General features: G+C 37.8%; 1 protein-coding gene across 10 annotated transcripts in view; it reads left to right on the forward strand.

Moving 5' to 3' along the window:
* diaph2 (diaphanous-related formin 2) overlaps positions 1 to 21,966 on the forward strand; it is a 551,295-nt gene that overhangs the window by 469,164 nt on the left and 60,165 nt on the right. For all 10 annotated transcript variants that reach the window (XR_013818231.1, XR_013818232.1, XM_079839686.1 and 7 more), the window contains one exon: positions 10,719 to 10,854. Coding sequence is in view for 8 of the 10 variants with exons in the window: in XM_079839686.1 (XP_079695812.1) it covers positions 10,719 to 10,854 (136 nt within the window). In the remaining 2 variants the exon portion in view is untranslated. The remainder of the gene's footprint in view (positions 1 to 10,718; positions 10,855 to 21,966) is intronic.

Here is a 21,966-nt window from a genome sequence, read left to right on the forward strand (position 1 = left end):
GCAATTACTTCTAAATCTAATTATAAAATAGTTTTTTATCCAATTCGTTGTTGAAATATAATCATTTATACACAGTGTCTGTCATTTTATTTAAACATAGGCTACATGAAATAATCAAGACATCATTAACAGGTTAAGTAGAATATAATGAATATAACGGCTAATATAGGTCATATATTTAGTGAAAGAGTTGATTTTTCAAGTGAACTAACAGCTGTGGACACTGAGGTGCCTGAGGTAAATGATGCTACATGACTGTTTAGTTTACAGCAGTTATATTGAGGTCTTTCTGCCGTTGAAACACTGATTGAGCGAATACACCACATATGATACGTGACAGTAAGTTGTAATGTATCCTCAACACACCTTAGATGTTCATTCATGTTTATTCTTAAGGAAGAGACGATCGGTCGCGCTCACAGATGATCGCGTTCACGCGCGCGCTGCCGCCAGATTGTGTGTTCCGCGCTTAAAACATGCCCACTGTTAAAGATTGCGTTCGGTTTCACAGTGAAGTCTGGTCCTCTTCTCATCATGAGCTCTCGCTGTCAGTGCCTGTGCGTGGAGCAGACGTGGGTGTTTCTCAGATATACTGAAACACGTCCACACCGCAGACATGTTGCTTCAGACAAGCACGTGCAGGTCGCGGTTTCTGTTTGCGTCATCACAACATTTCGGCCATGTTGTTTCGGTGATAAAAGTCTTTCGGCCGAAAACCGAAAATGCACTTTTGGGGCGTTGGTAACGTAGTCCAGGCCTTTACTACAGTAACTTGAGTAAAAGTTGGCCAAGTGGGTTTATGAGCTGATGTGTGAGTGGAGGCGAAGCAAATTTGCATATGCATGAGTCCGCATATTCTAAATGAAGCAAGGGTGTAGAGTTACATGCAAACTATTTTAAGGCATAAAGATTTTTTTGCAGGAAAAAAAAACATTTAAATATATAATTTTTAATGTCACATTTTTAATATCCCATCGTTTTAAGGGATAAAAGGATTGACTACAGTGGGACTTCAATTTTAATATATATATTTATACTAATGTAATATTCACCTTTTATAATAATTACAATTATAGCTATTCAAATTTTAATAATGATTTAAATTAATTAATTTTTATGTTTTTATTATTTGTATCTTTTAAATATAAATTTTTTAATATATTAGTTTATTTAATTTGTGTTTACTTTTCTTGCAAAATAAATGTAAATAAACAAATTTTACAGCTTCTCTAAAGATTCTTAATGTTTTGCATAAAAATTGTGATCAAATTCCACAACATTTCATATATATCCCCCTTGAGTCGGCCGTCGCGCCGGCGTGATCAACTCACTTTTTTTCTTATCAGTGCCAAAGAGACTCGGATAACTCGTCGTTTTTTATCATTCAGGCAAGCGTTATACATCATTATAATCTGTTAAATTTCAATTTTTTTGTGTACAGTCACAATAAAAACAAAATGTTTTGCTTTTTGCAAAATAAAGAAAACAAACATGATGCGCGATCTGCAGCCTCTCTGTCAAAGACGTTCATTCAGATAGTCTTCAGAAAAGGACCCTCTGGCTCAGTGAATACTTGTCTCACAAACATGAGACATATGTCTAAAGAAACGATGAAATGCCAGGTTTTAAACAATGTAAACCAAATCGAAAAGAAATATGCTGTGTTTATATAATCTGTTTGAAAAGAGAGTGATATCAGCCACTTCATAATCCTCTAATGCGACCAATGCGATTCAAATACTGACAATCCACGTGTCAACGCCCACACATCATCTCATACAAACATCTAGTGAAGCTGTAACGTTACTTCAGCTACATTGTTTTGAGACGCATTGAGCAATAATCCTGGAATAATAAACCTCATAAAAAGCTCAGGGCTGATTGTAAGGTAGGCTTTATTCAGTTAAGTTTATTCTGTTAGCATCTGTAAATATTAATCGCAAAAAGACCTTTTAAATATGAATCCTGCTGCAATATAAAATGTCGTACCCGCAAGACTGTTTAGACAAGATTTATTTGGCCTGTTTTGGACAGATTATAACGTGTTTATTGTAAAAGAACGTAGTGTCAAATCAATAAAGCTTTTATTCACAAATGTCTGCTCAGATGCTATAAATATAGTACCAGTCAAACGTATTTTTCTTCATATTGATGTTTAAAGGAACTGTATGTAAGAAATGTATTTTAATTAATCATAAAATGGCCCTGATATGTCACTAGACATTAAGAAATCATGTTAATTTCAAATACTTATATCACTGACAACAGTTGTCCATCCAGGATATTGTCATTTAAAAAGTGAAGTTGCAGCCCTCAACTGATGTTGATGTTGACATGTTGTGTTTTGGCCTGAAGCGCCACCTTCCACCTATCTACCAATCACAAAGTCAGTAGTGTTTCGGCATCCGGGTTGCCAGCTCTGCTCTAGTTACCACAGTTGCAGCTACAAACTTTTTGGATAAAAAATGTCTAAGGAGGGGGAGAGGGGATACACGGCTCTACAGTAATTTGAAAGTGATTGCAGTACCAGTTTTGGCCACATTCCTACATACAGTTCCTTTAAATATTATAGCCTAATGTTATTATTCAAAGTTTGTTTTATCGAGTTTTGTTTTGTAGAAAGTGATTTTTGTTTTGTAGAAAGTGATTTTTGTTTTTTGTAGAAAATGAATTGCTTTCTTTAAAGTGAATTTCGTTTTGCATAAATTGTATCTTAATTTTAATTATTTATTATTACATTTTTTGGCATGCGACTACTTTCAAAAACTTAAAAAATTGTTTAAAAAATGTAGGAAAAATGCGCTTAGTAATTTTATCTTGTTTCTAGTCTAAATATTGAAACATTCTTAAATCAAGATGCATTTACTAGATAAGTACAATATATAATATATATAATATATGTCCTTTGTCCTGTTGCTCTCAGTCACACACCTGAATTAAGCTCATTCATTATGCAGGTCATTATGCAGGCTATTATGTTATTTTTTCCTCTCAGGTGATCTCCATCATTATTCATTAGCTATCATTAGTCTTACAAATTTTAAATCAGTGTTTCGTTTTATGTGAATGAGTAGGCTCAATGATTCTCACATCAGTTTAAAGCAAAAATAAACAAGGCAAATAAACCCTTTCTCAAATTATGGTAGCCCAGTTTGTGCTGAATGCTGTGTAATTACACTTTTGCCATTAATGTGTTTATAAGCAACTGAAAAAAACACAAATGTCAGAGCATGTCAAAACTTCTAAAGGGCCCCAAAACAGCTCAGACTCCTAGGGGGTATCCTGCACAAAAAAATAAAATTTTGTTAGCTTAACATGATGACGCCTACATGCCAAGAATTTCTATTTCATTAAACTCCTTTTGCAGTTCAGTTCAAAGAATATTTCAAGGATCATATTTATTTAAAATTGAACCTCAAAATGGACTTGAAGAGGAGGGCAGAATGCATCCACACAAAGCAGTCTCTAGAGATTATATACATGCTGTGATAAACTTTGTATTCCTATACGTAGACGTAGGAAAGTGATAACATGATGTCCAGACGGTATGCTCAAAGTCTTGAAAAACAATTACAGTGAATGGCTTTTCTCTCACCCCTTTCTCAAAACCACCTTTCATACGACATGATCAAAGTCTAGCAACACATGACACGGCGCTCCCTTCACGATGCAGCGCTGAATGCCTGTAAACGGGGCATCTATGAAAATAAATTATTCTCTCAAGCGAATAACTCTTTATGAATAAGTTATCACTGATTTAGACTTCAGTGCTGGAAAGTGCAGAGCTGGTAAGGTCCAATGGCGCCACGAATGTTCCATGTGTGGCATGTACATCATTTTTACTTATTTATTTTATTTTTTATTTTATTTTTTATATGTTTTTGGTTTTCTTCTTTGTAAAAACCTACAAGGCCAAACAAGCATGTTTTCCATTTTCCAAGTCAAATACATTTATAAGAGCTGAGAGCTCTTTTGGTACATGTTGAGAATGTTATATTGTGTCATGGCCAGGCGTAATGCGATAAATTTAAACCCGATACAAGTTGTTGGCACTAACCTGCCAGGACAGAACATTTCATCGGTGGCTTGTTTTTCCTGTATAGACCCCCCGCTTTGAAGTCCCATTAGTCCAAAATCCTACTACTCATAACTGAACATTAAACCTTAAATATGGCCAGATACAATAAATTGCTTGTCGCATCACATCCAGTTATGACTGGATGTTAGCCACATATTTGCAAATGTACTTTGTGACTCTCTGGCAGGGAAAGGTTATAAAATAAATTTATATTTATGATAGAGCCCTCCACATAATTTATGTTTCACCATAGCATATTTATAGCGCCTCATATTTTTATCAACATTTATCTTCAGAAATAGCCCACATTGCTGTATGTTAAATTGCCTGAGTGACACATCCATTTAGTAGGACAAAAAAGCCCCGCCTGCCCATTCTCAAGAAGCGCACACACTCAAATAAGAGAATCCTTTGTTTCAGATCGTCCCATCAATTTATCCAGTGCACTTCCAGATTTGAACTATAGAGAGAGAGAGACTCCCACTGTGTCTTCGTCTTCTGTGTATAATCCTGACTAGCGGCTGTGGATGTATATCAGTATATTAATGCCTTATCAAAGCGCAGCAGATGGTGATGAACTAACAATCTCACTTGTTAATTGAGTGAGCCGCTGATTACACCAATAAAGTCAGCAGAGGTTGAGCCACAGTGATGGTGCACGGCAAGCATGACTCAGCTAATCAATAGACTGCACATATGTGCATATTTGCGCCAATATATGTATGCTTGCACATACACAGTTATCGAATGCCTTATATATGCCGTCCCTGGGAATAATGATAATGATGAAGCTAGTAATGAAGATTGTGATGTAGTGTGATGTCATCGCTGCCAGTTTTTCATTTCCACCACACAGCCACTGTGAGTGATTGCAATTAAGCCCGATGGAGTGTCCCTTCAGATTAGTCTAATATTTGAGTCAACACACACAACATCGGCCACTTTTCACTCTCTGCTATTTTGTAGGCCTGTCACAGCCTGCTGATATCTAATGGGGGATACGATCCAATAAATAAATAAATAACTCAAATTGGTTCAGTTAGTGTACATTTTGTGTCGGCCAAATAGGCCCATCTGTGGTGTGGATTCATCCGTTTCTCTCGCCCTCTTTTTCTTTTCCTTTTTGGAAGTGTTCGTTGAATAGCCAAGTGTGAATGCATTGCATGTAGGGTAATACATATATGATGGCCAACCTCCCAAAAAAGATTAATGAATTATACCCCTGGCCGTGAGAAGAGCCACCATTTTTTTGTCTGTGTACTTAGCATGAGGCTGTTCAGATATTCTATTCTGAGGCTGGGCAAACAGGAGGGACTACAAAGCCACCTCCACAACGCAGGATTGCAGCAGGAGCGCGCTTCCTTAGTGTCACTCTGCTGCACATGTACCCAGCGAATATATTTGCAAAGACATCTAGTCCTCAGTGGCTCCCTGGAAGGACAGCATCCTATCCTGTGCTTGCCAGCATGCATAAACACCCGGGGTAGATGAAGTCCATTTTGGCAAATTCAGTTCCGCAGCAATCCCTCTCCTAGAGTAGTGCAAACAGTACTGTGGAGAAAAGCCCGCAGAACATCGCCTTACCAATCTAGAGATCGCACAACACACAGCGTTTTTACATAAAATGTGCTTTTCCCAGGTGGGTGTGTCGTGTTGATTGGTGTTAAAAGGAAATTGCTTGTTTATCATCGTCTTTCCTATTAGCAGATCAAGTTGGTGATTCATCCAACTGAAAATTTGATCAAATCCTCCCACATTTTCTTCACTCAACATCGATGTGTTTATGCATTGTTAATATATAGTGTGTGTCACATCCTTCTACTAACTGAGGGTTTAAAAAAAGATAATTCACACACAACTGAAAATTCTGTTATCAATAACACTTTATTTCACAATGTCATTATTACATACACTATATTGCCAAAAGTATTGGGACACCCCAGTGGGGTTGTTTTTTAGGGGTTGGGCTTGGCCCCTTAGTTCCAATGAAAGGAACTCTAAATGCTTCAGCAAACCAAGACATTTTGGACAATTTCATGCTCCCAACTTTTTTGGGGGTGGCCCTTTCCTGTTCCAACATGACTGCACACCAGTGCACAAAGCAAGGTCCATAAAGACATGGATGAGCGAGTTTGGTGTGGAGGAACTTGACTGGCCTGCACAGAGTCCTGACCTCAACCCGATAGAACACCTTTGGGATGAATTTGAGTGGAGACTGAACCAGGCCTTCTCGTCCCCATAAACACTCCTAAACCTTGTGGAAAGCCTTCCCAGAAGAGTTGAAGCTGTTATAGCTTCAAAGGGTGGGCCAACTTCATATTAAACCCTACGAATTAAGAATGGGATGTCATTATGGTTCATGTGCATGTAAAGGCAGGCGTCCCAAAACTTTTGGCAATATAGTGTATGTTACATGTACTTACCATATAAATATCAGAATATTATGCATAAATGCCTAGGGTGAACCCTCAACTAAACCCTGATCCTACCCTAACCCTATAGCAAGTATGAAATTGTTAATAAATATGACTCAGTACTTAAATATATAATTACACCGTTACAATGACACCTTAAAATAAAGTGTAACCTCAATTACTTACCTTGATGTTGTTCCAAACCTCTATGACTTTCTTTCTTCTGCGGACCACAAAAGAAGAACCATAAAAGAAAAGACATGAGTGTGAATATATTTTTTTTACGGCATTGTCCTTTTAAAGACAGATCTTACTTTTAAATAACCTTTAATTAGAGTACTCTAATTAACCAAAAGAGTTTTAAGGAAGACTTTTCCCCCTGTAATCAGCTTTTCTAATGACTTTGGATTATTTAGTGTGCAAACACAATTAGCCGGCCTAATTTGCCTTAACATATTGATTGGTTGCCACCACTGACAACCACAGGACTTCCCGTAGATTTCAATCCTTCCTGTTTTATTCAATCTTTTTATTTATTTTTTTTTTTTTTACTAACCTTTACCTTTCGTTTGCATAGAGTGTATCTGCAGCCGTAAGATATCAGCTTTCCCTGGCAGGGAGGACCGATGGGGATGCGATTTGAATTTGCAACAGTCAGAGGCACTGTGACCAAGAGAAACAAATTTCCATGATACCACGCAGCTGACATGAATGCTCTTCGGGCCGTCCGTAAGAAAGAACATGATCATGGTCTAAATTGTGCATTTGATTCCTCTAAGCAGACGTAAATGCTACATGTAGAAATGGCAAAAAAGCATGCATCCCACCATCATTCTTGCTTTATGCTAATGCGATTTTGTCCTTTGTTGTCAATAGCGCAGACGTTTTGCGCTATGAGAGTGATATTCAAAAGCACTCCCTCTGGGTGTTGTTTATCTCATGTAAAGCTTCCTAATACCTAAAACACAATTAAGAAAATTGATAAAATCATAAAGACTGCCCCAGGCTTATTGGGATCAGGCAAAGGGTTGAAAACATGTTTGTTGCCATGGTAATTAGAGTTTTTGCATGTTTGATGAGAGTGAGATAATTATGTTGTGTAATCGTGTTTGCAGTGAGAATTGTTTGTTTGTTTATAAAAACTTTTGCCAGCAGGAATTATTTTTGTTGCTATGAATAAATAATTTTTCAATTAAGGATCTAACGCTTGACAATGAGTTTGATGCTATCTCCAATTACAAGAATGAGATTGAACTGTCAGTTTTGGATACCCATAATCCAGTGGCTTCATAATACTCTATTTGAAAACGCGAAATCACAATAACGGGAAGAATTGTTTATGCTAATGTTTGTTGTCACTCTGTGGCATGAATAGATTAATATAGAACTCCTTTTCACAGTCTTTGAAGGACAGCCATGTGCATGCTGACTCAATTACTTTTTTATTAGAACAAGTATTGTGTTTATTCCTTGCTGACTTATAGTTTTGCAGCAAAATGCAAATCTGGGACAGGTGCATCTCTCTCTATCATGTTCATTCGTGTCCTTGTCATTTCATGAAAAGACAGTGAGCGTGTGAGCTTCTGTTCTCGGGCTTGACGGCCGCTCCGCTATTGACCACCATGATGAGCTGTACTTTTCTCCTCCCACACTGTACCCATGTTCCTTGTGTCTCAGCACTGAAAACGACACGCACGTCAGAAACCCTAAGGGAGTCGGAAAGGGCCAGACTGTCGACACTCATTATATCGTACCAAGAAAGAACAAGACACACACATATACGCATACACAAAACACTCATTCCTCCCTTTAAGGCAAGGCCTGTCAGGTTAGTGGTGCAGGCCTGGGGTGAAGAGACCTTTGCTGTGCTGGAAAGGTTATGTAGAAGTGGCTTATTCTCTATCCTCTGCTGTGTTTCCGTGCCCTCTGAGCGTCTCCGTCTAGCCCTCTCGCCGTCTTCATACCGCCTGACACCTCCGTGGCATTTACAGAAGAAGAGAGGAGGACGACGATATCTCTGCTTCTCTGTATACAGGCCTCTCTCCCACTCGCTGGTACCCTGCCAGCATTGCCGCCACAACATCCTGGCATTCAGTCACTGGAAATATCCAGAATGGACACTGTGTTATCTGCTTTCACATTAATGCTCATGGAGATTGTAGCTCAGTGGAGACAAAGGCAGTATCAGGAACCATCTTGATGTTCAATTAGACAATCTGTGTCTGCTTCCTCTTTTCAACACTCAATGGGCCTCATTCATGAAACACGAGCAGAACGAATTTGTGTGTAAAACGTTCGTAAAGCCGCTATGACGGAAATTTTCGGATTCACGAAATGTTCGTATTTTCAAAATGTTAGTTGGTATGAAAGAAATGTACACCTGCTCCCCACCACGTGTAAATGGTGCGTAAAACATTTGAATGTTCTGTGTTCTAATTTAGGCAAACTGACGACATTGCATTTTGATGCACTATGTACCATAAAAATATTTCAAGAGTTGATTTGCCCCGTGTTTTTTTATTTTATTTTATTTTTTACTGTTCAACTTTGGGTAATAGGTAATGGGTAATGTCACTTTTTACCAGGCCGTCCAATCACAGTGGAGGAGGGGCGGGACAAAAACTACACCGACCAATCATCCCACTTGTACACCGACTGAACAACAAAAATGGAGAAGTTAATACTTCTTTTTACTGCATTTTTTATATTCAGTAATATTCTTCAAAATGAGATACTAGTAACACATTACCATGGATAATTCTGTATCATATTCATAGCAATCAAAGTATCTCAGATGGAAAAACGCTGCCCTTGCAAAGCGCTTTCAAGCGCCTCCAGCTGGCCGTTTTCAGAAGAGCACCAGGCATTTTTAGCTGGCTAAAATGCTTTGATGGACACATGATAATTTAATATTTATTGCCAGGCATAGGGCTAATTAGTCTCTTTAGCATTTATGCAATATACTGGAGCCAAACCTGAGAAAGAAGTCCAGAAGATTCCACAGCGTTCCTGGCCACGTCATTTGCAGTTGTAACTCATGGACAGGGATTATGCAAATTATGAATGAGCGTTCACGCGCGTCCTATTTACGAATGTTTGGAATTCATTTGTATACACACGTTTAACTACCGAATCTGTGGTATACGAAGCGTTTGTGAATCTGGAGTTTTCGTAAATGTCAATTTTACGCGCAAATTACTCAGAATTTGCTCATATATTTACGAAAGTTTCATGAATGAGACCCATTGTTTCATTCACTGTTTGCAGAAACTGTGTCCCTTTAGTTCAAGAGATAAGCAGACTCAGATTAAATCTGTGAATTTTCTTAACATTTTCCTTGGAGACTTTGGAATTTAGGAAGGGATTTTAACATGGTGAAATGTGTTAAATCAGTTCAGTGTGTGTGTGTGTGTGTGTGTGTGTGTGTGTGTGTGTGTGTGTGTGTGTGTGTGTGTGTGTGTGTGTGTGTGTGTGTGTGTGTGTGTGTGTGTGTGTGTGTGTGTGTGTGTGTGTGTGTGTGTGTGTGTGTGTGTGTGTGTGTGTGTGTGTGTGTGTGTGTGTGTGTGTGTGTGTGTGTGTGTGTGTGTGTGTGTGCGGTGTCCCCACAAAGATGGCAATATTCAATAGCCATGTCTTTGTGGAGACATTTGTTGTTCCCCATGAGGAAAACAACTTATACAGAATTGTGTGTGAGGTTTAGGTGTAGGTATAGGATTAGGGGATATGATATACATTTTGTAACTAGAAGTGAGCCAAATCTGACAAAACCTCCCTTTTGTGAGGACGTCCTTAAAAAATTTGTTTTTTTCTTTTCAGTTTACACAAATCTAACTTTATTAAAATAAAATAAAAAGTTAGACTCTTGGATAAATTGAAATACCTCAAGGACATAATGTAGTATTGTTGATAATAACAATGGTTCCCAAACTGCAAGACCTGAAGTGGGTGTGTTAGATAAAGGCGACATACATAATGTGCTGAGTCCTTCAGGACAGGTTTGGGAACCACTGCCATAACAAATAACATTTTTATATTTAAACACATTTAATATTCATATAATTCAGTAGAATCATTAAAAATTTAATGTAAGGAATACGTGTAACTTTCAGACAAATTTCTTTTCATTAGTAGAATTGGGCTGGAATTTTCTTTCTTTCCCTTCTTGTCCACATTCATCTCATGTACCCTCTAATTTCAATGTCTTTATTTCTCTCTGACACCTTCAGGATGCTGTGCGAGAGAACCACAAGAAGAGGGAGATGGAGGAGAAGATCAAGAGAGCCAAGCTAGCAAAGGAGAAAGCTGAGCGAGAGAAACTAGAAAGACAGCAGAAGAAGAAACAGCTGATTGACATGAACAAAGGTACGGCACTTCTGCCCCGCCAGGGCCCGACTGGAGCCCGGCTCGCGATTTCACATGGTGCTAAGCACTGCAGGGGTGGTGGTGGTGATGAGAAAGAGGGCCACACTTCATCTGTGAAAAATCACACTGTTCGCCGCCTGTTCCCTCGCACTAAATGTACAGGCAGATTAGACGTCATTGAAAATGTTTCACTGAAAAATCTTTATTTAGTAACTTTCACAGTTTAAAAAAGCAGTGTCAGGAATATGAAGACATCTGTAAAGTAAATTTTAACGACATAATTACAAAGCCATACACACACCGGTGTGAAATCCAGTTCAATTTCAGCAGCGATAACCGCTACAGCTGTTACTCAGTACAAGAAAGTATAAAATAAATACATTATTTTTAATGTGTTTTTGTAGGGATGACCCCGACTAGTCGACTAGTAGTCGTTCATTTAAGCAATTAGTCGATGAATCGCATGTTTATATTAATTTAATTACATAAATATATTCTGGGGCGGAAGCCTATTCCACGCAAATAAAGCTTGCTGCAAAGCACTGGCAAAAGTAATGATTATGAATGTGTTGTAAAAAATAGCATGGAGACATTTTAATTGTTTATTATACTACGGGGCTGTTGAATGCTTGAATCTGATTGGTTGACGAATGTTCAAAGGCAGGGGTGTCTAAACTCGGTCCTGGAGGGTCACTGTCCTGCAGAGGTTAGCTCCAATTTGCCTCAACACACCTGCCTAGAAGTTTCTAGTATCCCTAATAAGACCTTGATTAGCTGGTCTAGGTGTGTTTTATTGGGGTTGAAGCTAAAGCAATCCAGGATCAGGATTGGACACCCCTATTCTAAGGTGTGCAGTTATTTTTCAGGAAAACGCACAGCAAAAGTAGTTCCAGGCAGTTTTATTTTTAGTTTATTTTGAATGTCTTTACAGCCAACAACAGCAAAAGAGACAAAACCCACAACACTGACCAAGCAAATAAATATAATAAACAATAGGATAAAAATGTCACATTTTTTGTTTTTGCCACAAAATTATTTGATTATGTACGGAAAGCACATACTCTCTTTCTCCCTCTCTCTCTGCTCTGCCACTCAAACACGCACAGTATGGACACACACTCACACAGAAACATGTTGTCAGCGCTGTTCTGATGATCTTATCAGTAAAATAGTTTAGCAACTTAAAGGTTCAGTGTGTATATTTTAGTGGCATCTAGTGATGAGGTTGCGAATTGCTACAGTCCACCGCTCAACCCTCCCTTTCGAAGTACATAGAGAAGCTATGGTGGACGAGACAGGACAAAGATGACGTCGCCTGAGACAGCAGAGAGTATCTTGTGCTCTGTAGAGCAGTTTGTTCATTAAGGGCTACTGTAAAAACATGGCAGCACAAAATGGTGACTCGCGATATATGTAGATAGAAATGGCTCATTCTAAGGTGCTGGTAAAACTTTACAATAAGGTTTCATTACTTAACATTAGTTAATGCATTAACTAACATCAACTAACCATGAGTGGTACATTTGTTACTGTATTTGTTCATCTTTGTTAACGTTAGTTAATAAAAATCCAGCTGTTCATGGTTTGTTCATGTTAGTTCACAGTGCATTAACTAATGGTTACAAGATTTAAATAAAGTATTAGTAAATGTTGAATCATCGGCTGGATCCGTTGCTCTTAGAAATAAACAGTTTTTCTTCTGAGGTAAATTATTCCAGGATTATTCTATGCAAGTAAAATAATGCCAAAAAAAGCTTGTTGAATTGCACTACTTGAAAAAATATACATTGCATTAACCATGCTTGCATTTTAATTCACTGTATTTTTAGGGCTGGGTTAAAATTCAACAGGGCTGTATATTTAAGATGTGAATATTTCAATTCAAAACTTTTCACACACATTTTCATTATTAAAAATTCAATAATCCATATTCACCTCTCAGATTTCACTTCCAAAATGTTAATTTTGTTTAAAAATACAACCTATAATATTCGACAGGCAATTTTCGGTCCATTTTATTTCGCTTTACAAATTCGATTCCACAAATTCAGTGGTTCAAATTTGACAGAGAAATCAACAGTTCACATCAGGAAATTGCAGGAATAGCAGTAGATTACAGAGTATAATCAAATGATTTACATTATTTAAAAGTTGACATTTCAACGTTTCTTTAGACATACAGTATGTCTCATATTTGTGTGACAAGTATTCACTAAGTTACAGTTCATGTTCTGAAGAGTATCAGATTGGACTTCATTGAGAGCGATTGTGAGTGTACACAAATAAAAGTAGAAACTTAACAGATTATAATGATGTATAACACTTGCCTGAATGACCAAAATCGAGTATTTTGAGTCTCTTTTGCACTGATAAGAAAGAGAAAAAAAAACGAGGTGGAGTCTCTGGCGACTTTGCCGACCTCAGAAGGTTAATAACTGCATTAGTCTGCAATCATTGGTTCAAGCCTCCGTTACTAGCTCTAAAATTACATTTTGGAATTAGCAACGGAGGCTTGGGTTTAAATGCGTAAGAAATTAGTCCTGTACACAAGAGCGTTTGAAGCATAAAAACCTGACAAATGTCTTTTAAAAAAATAATCTGAACAATGTTTTCAGGTGTGGTAACCGTAGTATAAGAGGAATATTTGATACCGGTTCATTGAATTATTGAAAAATAATGCACACCCGCTTCGGTTCACCAATTCTTCACCAATTATTCCTTACTTCATAAACTAGTGTTTTCTGAGTCAGTGTCAGATGTAAAGATGAAGTTAATGAAGATAATTACGACTCGTCATTGGTTCATTTATGTGACGCGCTACAGTTCAGGGAGACTGAGACGGCAGAAAGCTCATCCTGTTTGTTTTATTTTTTTGTTATTGTGAGTGTACACAAATAAAAGTATACCCTTTACGTTTGGGAATGATCATGATTGGAATATCTGTATAACAAAAAATGCAAGTGATCATGCTGGCACCTTCATGTCGTGCAGTAAAGCGTGCTATACTTCAGCTGCCTTCCACACTCCGCGAACACGTGGATATGCACCTAATAATAGCATACATTTATAGGTTAAGGTTAGAGTTACAAAGTTGCTACTTAATTGCTTGTTTCAAATGATAAGCCATATTTTAGGTCAATGGATGATAGAAGAAAGTTTAGATTTCCTGACCGACATACCGTAGTTTCCACAAGGACCCGCCATTAACGTTCTGTCCCCCATGGAGCGTGACTTCGCCACATCCTGTCAAGTGTTTTTTTTTTTTGTTGCTACTAACCAACTAATAAAATATTGGTCGACTATTAGGGGGAAGCCTTAGTTTTATCAAATATTAAATGGAGCATTTGTGGCATTGCTACATGAGAGTGTGGAGCAACCCAGCAGAATTATGGGGCTGCGCTGACAGGCCCTTGCCAGAGAAGATGTAGGTCACATGTAAAGATAAGCATCCTAGGTTCACTGCTTTTGTAGAGCAGACAGATAATGGATTGGCAGATTGCCTTTGGTCTAAATTGAGTTGAGAGTCAACTATTAAGTTTTTGCAAGCTTGCTCAGTTTATTTCAGAATTGAATAGAGGTCGCGTTGACAATGGACAGTTTAGATTACAAAAAGCTGATTGGATATGACGTACATATTGTCCTTTTTGCACCGTATTTCAATTTCTATGTTCATATAAACCCTCTAAAATTGTGTGTTTTGAAAAGAAATGTGTGGTTTGGTTTAAAAAGGAAATATAGACAAATGGGGGAAAAACTGCCCAAGATGTCTCACGCAGCTTGCAAATTCAGGGCAAATTCTTGTCATGAGAGATACGAAGTACTCACTGCACTGCGCTATTCTGATCCTTACAATGAGACAGACATTCGTGCCTCTGGCCAAAAGCTTTTTCACAAGCTCCAACTTAAAATGTCACACTGAGCCCAGCACTTTACTGCGGCCTTATATTTGAGAAAATGACATGTAGAACTTCAACTCTGTGTGTTTCTGCAGGATGACTGATGCATGCTAGTTTCCTAATAAGTGACCGCATTGAATGCTGAGCTCGTAATAATGCAGATGGAAAGACGGTGGATAACAAACCCTCTGGTTCAGTCAAGAATACCTTATCTTTAGTTAGCTCTTTCCCTGCGTCAGAGCCCAAAAAGAGCTTTTATCATTGAACTGCTGCAGTCATCACTAGATATAAAGTGATAGAATTTCAGTGAGTTCTGTTGTACTTTTGTTTCCATATAAGACGTCCAGATGCATTATATAATGCTTAACAGATCTGACGTTCATTTGCCTTCAAATATGAATATGAAACTAGTCTACCAATCTAAGGTTTGTTTTTGAATATATATATATATATTTGCTCCCTCCAAAGATTCTCTATTGGGTTTAGGTCTGGAGACTGGCTAGGCCATGCCAGAACCTTGATATGCTTCTTACAGAGCCACTCCTTGGTTATCCTGGCTGTGTGCTTCGGGTCACTGTCATGTTGGAAGAGCCAGCCTCGACCCATCTTCAATGCTCTAACTGAGGGAAGGAGGTTGTTCTCGCAATACATGGCCCCGGTCATCCTCTCCTTAATACAGTGCAGTCGCCCACCCCCATGCTTTACAGTAGGGATGGTGTTCTTGGTATGGTACTTATCATTCTTCTTCCTCCAAAAACGTTTAGTGGAATTATGACCAAAAAGTTCTATTTTGGTCTCATCTGACCACATGACTTTCTCCCATGACTCCTCTGGATCATCCAAATGGCCATTGGCAAACTTAAGACGGGCCTGGACATGTGCTGGTTTAAGCAGGGGAAACTTCCGTGCCATGCATGATTTCAAACCATGATGTCTTAGTGTATTACCAACAGTAACCTTGGAAACGGTGGTCCCAGCTCTTTTCAGGTCATTGACCAGCTTCTCCCGTGTAGTTCTGGGCTGATTTCTCACCTTTCTTAGGATCATTGAGACCCCACGAGGTGAGATCTTGCATGGAGCCTCAGTCCGAGGGAGATTGACAGTCATGTTTAGCTCCTTCCATTTTATAATGATTGCTCCAACAGTGGACCTTTTTTTTCCCCGTAGCCCTTTCCAGCCTTGTGAAGGTGTACAATTTTGTCTCTATTGTCTTTGGACAGCTCTTTGGTCTTGGCCATGTTAGTAGTTGGATTCTTACTGAATGTATGGGGTGGACAGGTGTCTTTATGCAGCTAACAACCTCAAACAGGTGCATCTAATTTAGGATAATAAATGGAGTGAAGGTGGACATTTTAAAGGCAGACTAACAGGTCTTTGAGGGTCAGAATTCTAGCTGATAGACAGGTGTTCAAATACTTATTTGCAGCTGTATCATGCAAATAAATAGTTAAAAAATCATACATTGTGATTTCTGGATTTTTTTTTTTAGATTATGTCTCTCACAGTGGACATGCACCTACGATGACAATTTCAGACCCCTCCATGATTTCTAAGTGGGAGAACTTGCAAAATAGCAGGGTGTTCAAATACTTATTTTCCTCACTGTATATATATATATATATATATATATATATATATATATATATATATATATATATATATATATATATATATATATATATATATATATATATATATATATATATATATATATATATATATATATATATATATATATATATATATATATATATATATATATATATATATATATATATATATATATATATATATATATATATATATATATATATATATATATATATATATATATATATATATATATACAGTATATACTGCAGCAAGGATTTTGGCCCACTCCTCCATACAGACCTTCTCCAGATCCTTCAGGTTTCAGGGCTGTCGCTGGGCAATACCCAATAACACTTTAATCAAACACCATTCGGTGGCCCAGTTGGGTGTCTTAACAGAAAATAAAATCTTTTTGCATTTATTAATATATTTTTAGGAGTGAGTGAGCATAGATAAAGTGAGCATGTACCATTTGTATTTATTTCATTATTAAATAGGGCAGTACTATTGTATTGCTCGTTTTATCCACATATATCCTCTTTTTTTGGCACACAACCCTCTTTCATTAGAACCCATGTCTAACAGCCTTTTGATTAATTATAGTTTTTAAGGCCTTTTCAAGGGACTATTCTATAAAGAAGTAATTTTGCAAATTGATATCTAATGCCCTTCACATGCACATGATTAACAATGAGATACATATTTAATGAGGGTTTAATTCATTTAGGGTTAAGAGGATGTTTTTGACGGGATGGTGGAGCTGGGCGAATGGATTTCTGTACAGTTTTCATTTTTTAAAAGTATATTTAAAGTCACACAGACGCCGTCTGGAAACGTGTCCTTGCAAGGTTTCATAAGCAATTTTGAGTGCCATGTGATTGATGTGTATTGCAAGCAGGGTTAAATCTGTTTTTTCTTGTGAACTATTAGAAATCCTAATATGGGAAATTGCTCATGAAATCATTACCCGGCCCCCATTTGTTTTAATTTCCTCTAAGTGGATTTCCATATTCTCTTAGAATGACCAGATGTTCAGCATTCACCAAATTGCTTAACCCGCTGAAAGTAAATGGGGAATGATGTAAAATAGGCCTAAATCCACCCAATCCTTCTGTCTTTATTAGGAAAATATGTTTTGTCCTAGTGGGGCAGCCATTTTGCCAAAGGATATGAAACTATGTTGTTTACAGGGTGCCCTATTCATTGCGAAACATCACTGAGGGATGCTAGGACTTCCAGTGTGCCTGTCTATACTGTCTCTCAGCCTACAGGCTGTTTCAGGGTCACGGTGGACGGTCACTACAAGTGATTATACCCACATGTTGCCTATCAGCTGTATAGGGCATGGCGTAAGGACTTCCATAAAACAAAGGTATCATTCCTGCCATATTTTAGGTGGTGTAATTTCTGTAGAGCCCACGTCCCCAGTATGGTTTTGTCCCATCCTATTCTTGGACAAACCCCTAATGTATTTGTATGCAAGTGCTTACCCTCCAACATTTACCCAGCTCTTGTTGTGTTTTTTATACAGATAAAATGTTACATATTTGGCTCATTTCACGGAGGACAAAGATACATGACCCTGTCCAATAATTCTTTTTATTCAAGCCATTTCAGTAACAAATAATATTTTGAAAATCTGTCAACTCGTTCTGTTCAATTACAGGCATCGTTTTGAGATATGTGTGCAGTTCAACTCATGTTTTTATGTTGTCTTTTTTTCACTGCTGGTGTTTCTAATCTGTAGGTCAGTTAGAAAACTGAGAGTGTCGTTCTTGTTTGTGGTCACTTGCTGAGTCATCGTGAATAACATCTTTCATGTGGCACATAAAAACCAGATTAACAATAAATGATGTTGTTAAATAAGACTGGCACACATCTGCCAGAGTCAGGAAGAAAGTAGCTTCACTTTCCAGTCTGACAGTGCAAATGATCCCTTTAAAGGTTTAGAAAAGAAAAGGGCTAAAAGGAAGATTTCTTCTAGGCTTCTGAATATTTTTTTAATGTGATGATAGCTGTCATTATCAGTGTGGTTAAGTTAAGATTTTAAGGTCCGTCTGTCAGTGGGTTTTAGAATGAAAACTGCTCTTTATGTCTGAATATTTTCTCTAACCCATTACCATTCATTCAGCACCCTCAGTCGTAGGCATGCAGTCGATAGGTTCAGTGTTATTCATTCTGTGTGCAGTTAAACGTCACGTAAAGTCACATTTACCTCAGAAAAACCATTTAGTGTCCATAAATTCATTATTCAGCTAGAAAGGAGAGGAGCATTTTGATAAATATATGCACCACATTACATAGGCTATTTATTATCGTTTTAATGATTTTTATGATTGCCACAATTTAAATGTTTATATTTCATATTATGTCAAAAATATAAAAAAATATTTCAAAAAACAAATCTGATCATGTAAAAGTTAGTATTATAACATCAGTGAGAGTAATTTATGTTTGTATTTAAATCAGTTAATGTTAACCTTCAATATTAGTGATGTACCAACTGACTACCATGTATAGTTTACAGCATTAGTTAAGAATTTTTTTCCTCAAGAAAATTTGCCTGATATCCACAATAATCGACATTGAATCACATCGAATCGAAAGCTTGTCGTGAAATTTGTGTCAATACCCAGCCCTAGTAAGAAGGTTTTCAGACATATTTGAAACACTCAAACACGCCACAACTGATCAGGCTATATAGCCTCTCCACAATCTCACACCATTGGTTGAGGCAATATTGAGCCAGTTGGGTCACTCAAACAAAAACAAAAAAATTTATAAACATATTCTGTTAGTCTCTGCATTTGTGGTGGAGGTGTTTCAGTGAGACTTTCTGCAGGTTACATTGATGAGTCTTTAACTAATACTTTTAAAGGGATAGTTCACCCAAAAATTCTAATTACCCCATGATTTATTCACCCTCAAGCCATCCTAGGTGTATATGGCATTCTTCTTTCAGACAAATACAATCAGAGTTATATAAAAAAAAAGGAAAAATGGCAGTGAAAATTTGAAGCCCAAAAAAGTACATCCATCCATTATAAAAGTAATCCACACGGCTCCTGGGGGTTAATAAAGGCCTTCTGAAGTGAAACGATGTGTTTGTGTAAGAAAAATATGCATATTTAAAACTTTATGAGGTTCAAATATCTAGGTTCCGTCAGACCGCCTTCTGTATTCAACTTACTAAAAAAGCATAACTGATGCGACGTAGGTTGTAGCTTAAGCGTTTTGAACTGCGAGAGGTGAAAACAATGATTCATGCAGAAAAAGAAACTTGTGTCTCTATAAGTTAGTTACTGAATCATTTGACTATTTTCCTAATCACAAAAGCATTAATTCAACCAAACTGATTCAAATCCATTCACTTCCATGGCCACAGGTGTATAAAATCAAGCACCTAGGCATGCAGACTGCTTCTAGAAAGATTTGTGAAAGAATGGGTCATCCTCAGGAGCTCAGTGAATTCAAGCGTGGTACCGTAATAGATTGCCACCTGTGCAATTCGTGAATTAGATAAACTTCATGTGCATTTAAAGGCAGACGTCCCAAAACTTTTGGTAATATAGTGTATATCTAATAAGTGTACTGTATATTTTGGGGTCAGTATTTGTTTTGTGTATTGTATTATTTTTTACCACAAACACACTACATTGAATAAATGCAGACTTTTTTAAAGAGAAAAAAAAATGACCCCAAACGTAGTGTATACTGAAAAGAAAAAAATTCTCAAATGAAGGTAAAAAAGCACACGCACACTCATATATGACAACACACATGCGTCAGTCAAGCAGGTGAATATTTGTCTGCTGGCGGAAAGGTAATTCTCTTAAAGGTCATGGCTTAAGAATATGTTAATATGTATGATGCAAACAGAAAACCATGAGAAGCCCCACACCCCAGTCTCTACTCCTCTAATTATCATTCCGATTTTTAATTAGTCATTGAGATATTCCATCTACCTCGTTGGTCATTATGAATAAGTGGACCAGATAAGTACCGTTGCATAATGCTGAGCCGACTATGGCATGTCATTATCTGTATTTTAACTATCATATTAAATCTGGGCTGTCTGCAGGCTTCAGTGTCAGTGCCGAGAAATGAATGTCTGTCCTATATGCATATCAGCGCACCCCATCAGCTCTTCAGTGTTATTTACACCCACTGTCGGGGAGCTCAATCCTCTTTTGAAGAATGCCGCGTTACATTCCGAAGCCCGCTGGATCCCAAGCATAAGCAAATTCCACTCAGGAAATCTTGGAGTGTGCGACTGCTGGCATTGTGAATTTTTGTCATTACCTTGAAAGACGGCAACAAGGGCGCCAAGCTTATCTGCTGTAGTGCATCAATTCTAATAAATAACTGCATATTAGCTTGTGCCATATCAGCAGCCGAATGCCCCTGTGCCTTAAGGCGATGATAGCATGACGAATTTCTGGCCATCAGTCTGGCCAGAGATGCGTTAGCCGTCTCTAAATATCTAACATGCGAGGAGCCAAGACATTGATTTATCGAGATAAGCATCTTTATAAGTCATGGCGACATCCAGAAAACCCAAAATGTTTCCATTAATATCGCCCGTCCGACTCCACAATCTGAAATGAAGAGATATAAAGGCTGTGATTATGCCATGATAATGTTCATTTTCATTTTCATCTTCCCGATTTTCCTTTAGAGAATTTTCCCTCTTCAAATATATGCCATTTTTTCTGTTAAATAAGAAACTTTTTCCCTTTTTGTAATGCTGTTTTGTGCAGCCAACCCTAATTAGGGTAGCACTAAATGTCCTAATCACTTTAAGCCTCTTTAACTTAATTTAGCCCACTCTCCCTCAGGTCATAGCAGAAATGAGAGGATACATCTGAGAATCCCTTCACCGCCAGCACCCTCCCGCTCTCCGAGCACACATTCGCGCTGTTGCATGTCATTAATTTACAGCCATGGGTGGTCTACATTCTGATAATTTCTCGTCAAGAGTTCGGACCTGGAGAGCCACTCTGCAGTCACTCAAAAAGAATTAAGCTCGCTGCGCAGAGCCCAGACATTTAGGCAGAGCCTAAATCCTCCGAAAAGAAAATTAATGATGGTTTTTGGAAAGGACAACAACACTTCTTGAAACACAGGTGTTTTGTTTGTCATACATAGGGATTACATTATAGCGAGAAAGACAGTGATCTTTTTGTCTCATCCCTTATGAGATACAGTGACTGTCGGACTGGTGCAATGATTTATGAAGTGTATTCTCAGATAAGCCTGGCTCATGTGGTCTGTGATCTCAGCAAGCAGATGGCAAGGAGAGCAGGGAACAATCACTAAGCATCACCAACCAGATAAACCACTATGGTGATTCATTAGCATACGGAAAGATGGCAAGAAAAATGTGGAGCACGTACGCCAGATCTTTTATTTCTCCTTGTGAGCTGAATATGCAAATGGCTCGGCCTCTTAAAAGCCAGACCTATTCCTGGAGTTTACAATTTACCTTTTCCTTCTGCTCTGTAATTTCTCTCCTTCCAACCAAACATCACTGACATCCTCTAATGTAGAGCCATACAGCATCCATCCACTTTATTTTTGTTTTTGTTTCTTTATTTATTCATGCATACAGCTATCCGGGGCA

This window comes from Gobio gobio, assembly GCF_949357685.1.
Source record: "Gobio gobio genome assembly, chromosome: 16".
NCBI lineage: Eukaryota > Metazoa > Chordata > Actinopteri > Cypriniformes > Gobionidae > Gobio > Gobio gobio.